The following is an 11,559-nucleotide window of genomic DNA, read 5'->3' on the forward strand; positions in this document are numbered from 1 at the left end:
ACAGGGCAATGAGAAGTCAGGGATGGAAATGTGTGGCTGTGACTCAGCACAGGGAGAGACCACAGTGGACTGGTGTAACCAAAGCAGTCATGAGGGAGGTGGGCAGGACCTCACACAAAGGGTACATGTGCAGGTGGAGTGGACCAGGCTTGTGGAGGATCACAGTGGAGGGCCTGGGAAGCCCGCCACGCAACATCCCTGGCCTTCAATGGAGAACCAGCTCTGTCCTAAGAGCTCTCCTTAGCCCATCCTCTCCCTGTCTGTCCACGGAGAACCTGGTATCAGTCACTGGCGCTTCAGTCAGACCAAGAACAGCAATGGCTTCCTCTGTGGTTCTGGTCTCTCTTTTCTGTTATAAATCTGGCTTTAAATATTACTCAGTCTTTCAGAATCTATCCATTCTAAAGTTCTCTAGGGTTTAATATTTTCCCTTTAACATGGTCATTTATGCCTTCAAGAACCTCAACCTTCCCTCTAGTCCATTTCAATTTTTCTTTTTCCTTAAATGACTTTGTTCTGTCTTTGACATGTTCCATGCACTTTCATGTCCTTTGTCTCTCAGTTTGGTACCTATTTCTCATGTTCGTGTAGGCCATCAGCCACCACTGACCTCCTTCCTTATTGCCTATAATGCTATAACCAGTTCCATAATTATGAATCATTGGCTTTTTCCCCAGACTCAGTTTCACTCAGGAATTCCATGTTATTCCACACACATTTTGCCTGATAGGAGCTAGGGTTAGTTAGAGTAGCCAAAGTCACCCCAAAAATGTGCTGCAAAACATTACTCTCACTGGAGAAACTTCACCAAAGTTTATAAACCTTTGTTCTTATTCCTCTGAGCCCAATGATTAAATTACAATCACAGAAGGTCCCCTTTCAGTCCCCATTTGGGTGTAAAAAAAAGGCCTGGAAGTCACTTAGAAGAAAGAATTAAAAGGACATTTGTTTCCCAGCAAGTTCCAGGGACATGAGACTTTATTGGTCTGAACTCCAATAACACTTCAAATCTGAACCTCACCATCTAAAAGAGCAATTTTCTCCTTTATTCTTAAAAAAATTTTTTTTTTGTTAATCCTCATCCGAATATATTTTTTCCATTGATTTTTGGAGAGAGGAAGAGGGAGGGAAGGAAGGGAAGAAGAGAAGGAGAGAGGGAGGAAAAGAAAGAGAGAAACATCCATGTGAGACACGTTGATTCACTGCCTCCCGCACGAGCCCTGACCAGGGCCGGGGATTGAACCTGCAACCCAGGTATGTGCCCTTGACCAGGAATCAAACCCATAACCCTTTGATCCATGGGCTGATTGCTCTAACCACTGAGCATATCAACCAAGGGCCTCTCCTTTATTCTGTGAATCCTTTCTCTGCAACTACCCCGAAAGCTCTTTGGATGCAGGGACCGTGGTTTATCCTCCAGGGCTGGGCATGGAAGAGGCGAACAAAAACAGAATTCCAGGAATGGAGGGGAGGGAATCACAGCACAATAATACAGGGACAAGATGGCAGGACAGGACAGGGTCTAGATTGAGGCATGGCTTTAGGTTCTGGGTTTCCCCTTTTATTAAACCCTATGCTTAAAAACAAACAAAACAAACCACAATTTACAAAAATGTTAAAAAATTAAAACAAAACAAAAACCCTGATGCTTTTGAATTTCTTAGGATTTCCTAAAGCTTGGTTTTCTTCTCCTTTTTTTTAAAAAAATATATTTTTATTGGTTTCAGAGAGGAAGAGAGAGGGAGAGAGAGATGGAAACATCATCGATGAAAGAAAATTATTGATCGTCTGCCTCCTGCATGCCCCTTACTGGGGATCGAGCCCGCAACCCAGGCATGTGCCCTTGACCAGAATCGAACCCGGGACCCTTCAGTTCGCAGGCTGACACTCTATCCACTGAGCCAAACTGGCTAGGGCAAGCTTGGTTTTCTCAAACACCATTGATGCAATGTTCTTTCCTAATTATTACTCTTGAAGGACAGGGGGTGGCCATGAGAAAAGAGACCTGAGGGTGGAGAACATCGTTGGAAACCAACTAAGCTCTGTACATCCATGTGATTTCAAAATTTCTCTACCTTTATGTCCCAGAGATGCCTTAAACTTCAAACTAAGTTCCGCCCTGGAAGGTGTGGCTCAGTTGGTTGGAGCATGTGTCATCTTGTGCACCAAAGGGTAGCGGGTTCAATTCCTGGTCAGGGCACATATTCAGGTTTCTAGTTCAACCCCTAGACGATTCCCAGTTGGGGCACGTAGGAGAGACAAAGATGGATGTTTCTCTATCACATCGATGTTTCTCTCTCTCTCTCTCTCTCTCTCTCTCTCTCTCTCTCTCTCTCTCTCTCTCCCTCCCTCCCTCCCTCCCCCTTTCCCTTCCTTTCTCTCTAAAATCAATGAAAATAGTTGTGCCAGTGTGGCTCAGCAGTTGAGCGTCAACCCAGGAACCAAGAGGTCCCAGTTCAATTCCTGGTCAGGGCACATGCCTGGGTTGTGGGCTTGATCTCCTGTAGGGGGCATGGAGGAGGCAGCCGATGGATGATGTTTCTCTCTCATAAATGTTTCTGTCTCTTTATGCTTTTCCCTTCCTTTCTCTCTAAAAATCTATAAAAACATATTTTAAAAATAAATAAAATCAATGAAAACATATCTTCAGGTGAGGATTAAAACACACACACACAAAAACCCTAAAGTGAAAAGCACCAGCAATCTTTCCAGTCACTTAAGCCAGAAGCCTGGATGTCATCCTTGAATCTTCCTTTTACATGAACCTCAATACTAAGTCATGTTGATTCAACTTTCTAAATCCTTTCCAGCTGTCCTTTCTTTTTCCTCAATGCCCCAGCTTCACACTGACCCATTCATTTCTCACCAAGATCATTGCAACAGGCTTCCCGGAAGAGGTGACGGTTAGGCCTAGTCTTGAAAGACAAATAGAAGTCAGTCAAGCAGCACTTTGTTTACAGAACTGTTCCCTACTGATGACTCATGGGGCCCATGTTGGCCCATGAGAAGGGAGAGGGAGGCAGGGCACAGAACAGGAAGAGCATTATAAGCCATGTTAAAGGGTATTTAGATTTTATCCTGAAGGCAATGGGAACCCACTCAAAGGTTTTCAGCGTGAAGTGAAATGATCAGATCTGTATTTCAGAAAGACCACAAAAGCTTTTGGGAGCATAAAGAGAATGGTTTGGGGAGCGGGGGGGAGACAGAAAGAAAAGAGGCCAGCCCTGGTTGGGTGGCTCAGGTGGTTGGAGCATTATCCATACATCAAAAGGTTATGGGTTCGACTCCTAGTCAGGGCACATACCTCAGTTGCGGGTTCGATCCCTCTTGGGCGTGTATAGGAAGCAACAAATCAACGTTTCTCACATTGATGTTTCTCTCTCTCAAAATCAACAAAAACATATCCTCTGGTAAAGATTAAAAAAAAGAAGAGAGGCCACTTAAGAGGCTGTTGGTGATCAATGATTACAGTAGGAACCAAGATGGTGGGAATACACTTGAAGATGTAAAGGTATAGTGTATACTGTCATTTTTCATCTTCCCTTTTTAAAAAAAATATATTTTATTGAATTTTTACAGAGAGGAAGGGAGAGGGATAGAGAGTTAGAAACATCAATGAGAGAAACATCAACCAGCTGCCTCCTGCACACTCCCTACTGGGGATGTGCCCGCAACCAACGTACATGCCCTTGACCAGAATCGAACCTGGGACCCTTCAGTCCGCAGGCTGACACTCTATCCACTGAGCCAAATCGGTCAGGGATCATCTTCCCTTCTTTTTCAACCTGGAGTATCTAGTCAGACTTTGAGCACATTTAGTGCAATGGACACCCCCCTGCTCACTACACTTACCAAGCACGGGATGGGGGTTGGTGAGGAAAAATGGTGTGGTGCTGGTGAGGACTTCAGCAGCGGCCAGCCTGGACTCCGTGGGAAGATGATCTCCACAAGATGAGACGACCAATTGAACCCACTGCTTCAGTTTTGGGGCCACAGAGTCCCTGGTCTGAAAGCACAAAATTAGAGCAGTTCAGAAGATACAGTCATGAAAAGAGGGATGAACTACATACACCAAACCGGATCTGCAAATTAGCTCTCGCCACAGTGGGAGGAAAGGTTTTTCAGTTGTTTTTCCATCCCAACTAAGGAAGAAATTAGCAAGCCCAGGGAAGAAAATCTGGCTTGTCGTTCAGTAATACAGAGTCACTATAACTGGCAAGCGAGTTCCTTGAGTCTTTTCTGATGCACATCAGGTTACCAGAAAACTGGTGTACTTGACAGCTTCAGTAAAGACAAAACTTTTGGGGGAAAGACCGTGGCAACAAAAGTACTTATTGTCCCCAATAACCAGATGCTTCTATCTTTAATAAAAGAACTTCCGATTTTGGCCGAGCATATAGGGACCCAGCTAAAGACACATTTCCCAGACTTCCTTGAATTTGGGAGTAACATGTAATTAAGTTCTGACTAATGTGATGTCATTGGAAGTGGTATCTGTGCACTTTTCAGGTCAAACCTTAGAAAATAGGAGTGACCTTCATCTCCTGGGTTTTACTTCCTGTTAGCTGAAGAAGGACAAGATGATGGAAGCTGGAGCAACCTGCTGGGACCATGCTGAGGACAGCAAACACCAAGGCTAACAGCTGGGGATCCAAACCCTATCAAGCCACCCTATCTGCTCTGGGCTGCTTTCACTTGGTTTAAGTCACTGTCTTTATGAGTTTCTGTTACAACATTTAAAGTGGTAATCCTAACTAACATTATTATTTAAACAAAGCCCTATTTTTTTAATAGTAACAGTTTTGAGATATAATTTACCCATTTAAAGTACTATGCAATTCAGAGTTTTTTAGTATATTTACACATATGTGTAACCATCACCACAATAAATTTTAGAATATTTTCATCACCAAAAAAAGAAACCTTTACACTCTTCACTTATCATTCTCCATCCTGTCACCTACTCCTTCCTCAAGCCCTAAACAAGTCATCTTCTGTCTCTATGAATCTGCCATTTCTGGACATCTCATATAAATTGAATCAATACAATATGTGCTCTTTTGTGACTGGCTTCTTTCACTTAACATGTTTTTTTGTTTGTTTGTTTGTTTGTTTTTAGGTTCATCCATGCAATAGGATGTATTTTTATGGCTGAATAATATTCCATTGTATAGACATACCATATTTCATTTACCCATTCAGCAGCTGAGACATTCAGGTTGTTTCTATCTTTTAAATTCTTGTGTTTGTTTGTTTTTTAAACTTTTTCTAGAAAGAGGTTAATGTTGCAAATGTACTTTACTTCCCCTGTCAATTAAACTTCTTTAAATTTTCAAAATGAGATGACTGGCCCTTCGGGTTGTCATAGAACTAAACTGATGAGCATCTTAGACCTCAAGGAAGCTTCTGACTCCCAATGCACAAAGAAACCCAGGTTTCCCCAGGAACTCTTTTTATGTATTTCTCTGCAGTTCTGTTAATTTTTCTTTCCCTGGAAAACTCCCAATTTTCATAAAATATCAGTTTATTCAAGTACCAAGCAGTGTCGTTAAGATTCATGTGACAAATGTTTAAAAAGGGCTTTAGATGAGAGTGATATCTTTTGGCTGCCCTATAACCACTTTCTTAGAACTTGTTTTTTCCCCCTCTGGGCTGTAATTTTTTTTAGCAAATCCTTTCCCTTCCTACAAACATCCCCCTAACCCCCCCCCACACAATTGACTTTTTTTGCTTTTTGTGTGCTAATGACCAGCTGGCTTTGGACCCCTGGCCTGCCTTTGAGTAACAGACCAAAGGAAACCATGAATCTATTTAATTCTCACCCTCTGGTTTTCTCTCTCAGCCCAGGTTCTCTGAATTTAACATCTCCTCTGTGAAGTCTTCCTCAGCTCCCAAACACTCCCTCCCTCCTCTGCATTCCCACAGTCTCCTCCCAACCAGAGCATTTACTGTCATGACTGAACACTCCTTTCTCTCATTAGACTGTCCCTCCTGTCTCTATTCATCTTTGTGTCTCCAGGACCTCTCTCAGAGCTGCTTTATTGTAAGGCATCAGAATCCGCAATGTCATGACACAGTGTGGTGATGTGTGACCAAGATCCTCAGGTGATTTCATGGTGGTACTGACTGCCTTCTACATATAATAGTTATGTGATGTGGCACCTTTCTCATATACCCCTCAGTGTGCATGCATTTGCCCAGGAAGGCTTCTGCCCAGGAAGATCTTTTGATTACTGTAGTTCCACCTTATCCCCACAGGACATGTGACACAGGTGGGGTGCATTGGCCTCCAGCTGAGCCGTGTTCTGGGGGAAAAATCAAGCCATAGCGATATACTTTCATACTTAGTGACTATGATCTAATCCTAGTGACTTATAATCCTTGGAATTGACTTATTTAGTCCCTCTCTAAATAAAGAGTCTAGACAGAAAAATCAGGAAAAAAGGGGTCTAGGTGTGTATATGTACATGTGTGTATCGGTAGGAGGTGGTGCTTTCTCATGGCCTCTAATCAAATGTGCCCAGAATAAGAGAAAAGAAATGTCAAAGGTGGTGCTCAAAAATCCTTTACAAGTTTACCCAAAGTGAAAATCAACATGAACAATATTTCTGTAGAGGTTACACAAACACAGCACAGTGCTTCTGCCTACTGACACATTCCAGGTAAAAAAGAGCACAAAATTCTGGACCCGAGATCAGGGGCAGAGTTGGCCTTACCTCTTCACTCGTCCGCATGTGGTGGGCAATCACTTTGGAGGCAAGCCTCAGAGCTGCACTCTGAATTTCAGACCTAGAAAAAGTAAGCCAAAAACAGCCCCCAAATCAAATCAAGCATATTTTATACAGAGACGGTTTTTGCAGATAGTAATCCATGTGGATGTGAAGGCTGGAAATCACCTCGTGGCTACACAAACACCTCCAGAAGTAATTACCTTTTGGTTATTAACACGATACTCTGACATCTTTCTATTGCTTAGGCTTAGAACATGCTCCTAAACTGACACTGAGAAATATAAGGCCTGAGTCTTTAGGTCAGGACTGTATTCAAATTCATTACATAACTGACTGATGGGCCACCGAGGAACCCAGTTAGCACAGCAATCATTGGGGGCAAACCTTTCATTGGAAGCAATATCCATGGTCCAGTTCAAGAACTCCTTTGGGGTTAGATGGATACAGTATTCCGTCTGGTGAAGCCACTCGCTGGGATCCATGCAATGGAGAATTTTCAGTATCTGTGAGCCAGATCCATGAAAAACAAAACAAAACAAAACCCTCAGGAAAAGGTCTTCAGAAGCTAAGTGATAATCACTTACAATAAGGGGGGGGGGGGGGGTGGCCTATCTTTCAAAAAGCTCCCCTGACTTAGTTCCCTCCTAATACCTTGGGAGACCAAGACGGTGGAACAGAGACACACCCGAGGCGCCCTAGTGATCTGTGATCAGAGTCTAGATGTCTGGTGTAGGAAGCGGTTATAGGGTTAAGCCTTGGACTGACCTGCTGGCAAAGTCGCAAACAAGTCCCAGCTTGGAGAGCACAGTCCTCTAAGCATAATTAAGCTTGATCTTGTGACTGCTCCCTAGATCTTTCCTGGGTAGCTAGTGGGCTGTGGGAGGGGCAGCAAGTGCTGCCAAAACAAGTGAAACTTACAACAACATTGTAGATTACCTTGTTTGTCCCTGATTATAAATAAAGCACCAGCTTTGCAGTCTGGATCTGTTCTGTGGCCTCAGCAAGGCACAGAAAGATCCACTCAGCTCCCAGCTTTATGAATCTATTTCTGCGTCTTGTTTTCTTTATTTCTAATATTTCTCAATCCCTGGCCGTCAATCCCTGGCCGTCTCCATTTAGAACCGGTTCGTTCATCTCTCTTTCTGCGCGGGACGCGGAAAAGGGAGATCCCTGCCATGTTTGGCCCCCGCAGTCCGGATTCCTAAGTCAGTGTCCCTTCCTTTTGGTTATACTTTCTAGGTGGCTATCTGCCCCCAAATAGCCACATCAGCAAAGACCACCCTCTGACACGTTCTACAGCTAACTGTCAATGCTGTTCCCTACAGCGTTGAATGGCTTACTCTCAATCTGCCTCTGGGTAGTCTGTCATCAATATTATCATCATCAAACACTTTTCTTAGTGCCATCTATGCATGGAACTATGCCAAACACCAAACAAGAGAGTCCTTGTCCTCCTGATGCTGAATCTTCTTCTGATTGCTCCTGGAGAAACCAAAGCCAGCCCTGCCTTCACAATCTGATCACTCCGGTGGGTTCATCAGAGTGTGGGCGTGGAAGGGGGCAGTCAGTACACCAAAGGCTTACCTTGCAGAAGCATTCTGGGTGATTTTCCTTCATTGCCAACATCAAGAACTTCCCTCCCATATTCCACAACAAAGGTGGCAGTTCCTTCTCTCCTAATCCAGAGGCTGCTGCTGAAAACCTTTCCAACAGGGCTTCCAGTGTCAGCAGGCGCACGTCAGGGAAGGAAGACTCTAACAGCTGAGAGAAGGAGATCGGAACGTCCCGTGTCGGTTCTCCGGCCTGGACTGCCACTGCCCACACTGCAGCGATGGCTAGTTTGGTGAGGCTCTGGAGGTACTGAGGTAGGCCTGGCACCGTGAAGGTATAGGGGAATCCTGTTATTAGCTCTGATCTTGAGATGATATTTCTGACTTCCTCCCATAAGCCAAGATACTCTAGAACTAAAAAGCAAAAAAAACAAAGGTAATCACTTTATTCAAAATTTCACAAAAGGACTTGGGAAAACACAAGCCTCCAGATACAGTAGGTGGGACTATCAGATATCTTTTCTGAGTACATTTCACACATCCTTATCTAATAAAAGAATAATATGCAAATTAACCATCACTCCAACACACAAGATGGCTGCCTCCATGTGGTCAAAGATGGCTGCCCCCTTGTGGACACAAGATGGCTGCCACAAGATGGCCAGCAGGGGAGGGCAGTTGGGAGGGATCAGGCCTGCAGGGGAGGGCAGTTGTGGGTGATCAGGCCAGCAGGGGAGGGACCAGGCCTGCAAGGGAGGGCAGTTGAGGGCGATCAAGCCTGTAGGGGAGGGCAGTTAGGGGTGACCAGGTCGGCAGAGGAGGGAAGTTGGGGGCAACCGGGCCTGCAGGGAAGGGCAGTTGGGGGGGACCCAGGCCTGCAGGGCAGAGCAGTTGGGGGGTCCAGGCCTGCAGGGGAGTGCAGTTAGGGGTGACCAGGCCTGCAGGGGAGGGCAGTTAGGGGCAATCAGGTTGGCAGGGGAGCAGTTAGGCATCAATCAGGCTGGCAGGGGATTGGTTAGGGGGTGATCAGGCTGGCAGGCAGAAGCCGTTAGGGGAAATCAGGAAGGCAGGCAGGTGAGTAGTTGGGAGCCAGCAGTCCTGGATTGTGAGCCGGACATCCCTTGAGGGGTCCCAGATTGGAGAGGGTGCAGGCTGGGCTGAGGGACACACCCCTGTGCACGAATTTCGTGCACCAGGCCTCTAGTATGATATAATAAGTGACTTGCCCACCAAGGTTCAAACTTCTGGTTCAGAAACAATTTCTATTTAGGTAACTCATACTATTTAGTAACTCATAATTTCCTCCCTGGGGGACAAAAGACATTCCCATGGGAAGATGTGCTCCTTGCATTCCTCCCCAACATTTAGTCAATACGAACTCAGTAACCTCTTAAATCACCAAGCCTCAAAGTTGAGCTGCTCAGATCCCCTCTACAACACCTCTTCTCAGAGGCTCTTGGTCAAACCTACAGATCTGGAGCTCACATGACAGACTATTCTATTGTTATTAGCTCTACTGGCCTATTTCTGCATTTTGAGGTTCCCAATAAGCCCTTTAGACATTTGAATACAGTTATGTCCCTTGTGTCTTCTCCAGATGAAACACCCCTACTTCCTTCAACTATTCACCATACGGTGGGGTTTACCTTCTCTCACTATTCTAACTTCCTTCTTTCCTTTGGACATACTTCACCCCCTCTTAAGGGATGGCCCCAAAGAGTGGAACATGACCCTCCGTGTGGCCTGGCCAGCAGGACTATTACTTTCCCTGTTCTGACACTAGGCTACGGGAGTTGCATCACACTGCTGAGTCAGGTGGAGCGTAAAGCCCACTAGCACCACAGTCTTTCTTTTCTTGCTTGGTCTACCGATGCTGTGAGTCATCTTTCTTACACCTTGTACTCAGTGCTTAGACCTAGGCTTCTTTCTTTGTTTTAAACTCAAGTATATCCTGTTAAATTTTATCTGCCTGTTGAGCAAAGATTCAAAGGCAAGAAATAGAATGGACCAGGTAGGATTCTTCAGACAACACAGTCATAGGGCAAACCTAAATTGACAAGCATGCCATAAATGCCTGCAGTCGAATAAGTATTGAGAATGTGGACTGGGCCAGCGGGGAGGACAGACACCTTCGACAAGTGTTGTGGGCAGTCAGCTCCCAGCCGTCCCTGTCCCCCACCCCACTCCAAGCTCTCAATTCACTAACCACCTCTCTGTGGGTCTAGTCACTCCCCAGTTATGAATCCCCCTAAACTTTACCATTCTTTCCATAGAATTTTATCTACAAGGACATCAGGATTTCATTAAATGCCTTGTTGAAATTCAGATATCTCATAACTCAGTGAACACTACTGACTTCTAGAAAACGATCATAAACATAATAGAAATTTAAAATATTAAAGTAACAGTTGGAAAAAAGGTGAAATTAAAAAAAAATCATACGGGCTTGCAATAATCCTGGAATTAAAACCACAAAATATTCATGTTACACATCAAATTGTTTCAAAAAGAAGCTTGCCCCAAGAGGCAAAGTGAGGGCTCAGGCTCCAACATGACTGTGCCCCGTGGAGGTCACCATCCGCCATCTATGGCTGCAGACACACCTTTTCTTTTAACTCAGACTCTGCAGAAGGCCAAGTTCAAGAAGGAGGGCAGGCATCTTTACAAAGCAGCAGGAAACCCCAGGGAGCCAGGGTCCTCAACCTTCGTGTCATCATCTCTACTTTCAATTCCTAAAAACCTAATTCCATTACAATTTACTAACAAGAAGACCACACTACCATGGTATGATTTCCAGGTACCAATTCTCTATCCTTCCTACTCACTGCTGCCTGAGGACAACACTACATTAACCTTTTGCACTCGGATGTCGAGTGTGACGGTTATTGAATGTATCAATAGTTTGAAATATAAAAAATCCAAATAAATAAGTTTGTATGAAAAGAAACTCCACTTTTTTATTCTACGCTGCGCTTTGTAAAATATGGGGTATTTAAAAAATTAAATCCTGAGTAGAATAAAGGAATCGAGAAAAAAGCAAGCAAGTGCAAAGGGTTAAAAAGTGATATCATTTGTTTGGAAAGGAGTCAGAATCATGGCTCCGAGATCTGCTCTTTAAACGTAATTAAAAACAGAAAGAAAGGTCTAGGCCATTCAGAATAATTTTCAGAGGAACCTGTTAGCTGAAAGAGAGATATTCCAGGCAGCGTCTGTGGGACTCAAGAGCTGGGCACCCAGACTCATTTGCTTCCTCTAGGACTTTGAGGAAGGATGGATGG

At 44.5% G+C, this 11,559-nt stretch overlaps 1 protein-coding gene across 2 annotated transcripts in view; it reads right to left on the minus strand.

Moving 5' to 3' along the window:
- Positions 1-11,559, minus strand: part of THADA (THADA armadillo repeat containing) — a 295,937-nt gene that overhangs the window by 43,219 nt on the left and 241,159 nt on the right. For both annotated transcript variants that reach the window (XM_079792262.1, XM_079792261.1), the window contains exons 32-35: positions 8,316-8,695; positions 7,116-7,234; positions 6,717-6,789; positions 3,853-4,006 (exon numbers count right to left, since the gene is read on the minus strand). In XM_079792262.1, the coding sequence (XP_079648388.1) occupies positions 3,853-4,006; positions 6,717-6,789; positions 7,116-7,234; positions 8,316-8,695 (726 nt within the window). The remainder of the gene's footprint in view (positions 1-3,852; positions 4,007-6,716; positions 6,790-7,115; positions 7,235-8,315; positions 8,696-11,559) is intronic.

Source organism: Cnephaeus nilssonii (assembly GCF_951640355.1).
Source record: "Cnephaeus nilssonii genome assembly, chromosome: 15".
Classification (NCBI taxonomy): Eukaryota; Metazoa; Chordata; class Mammalia; order Chiroptera; family Vespertilionidae; genus Cnephaeus; species Cnephaeus nilssonii.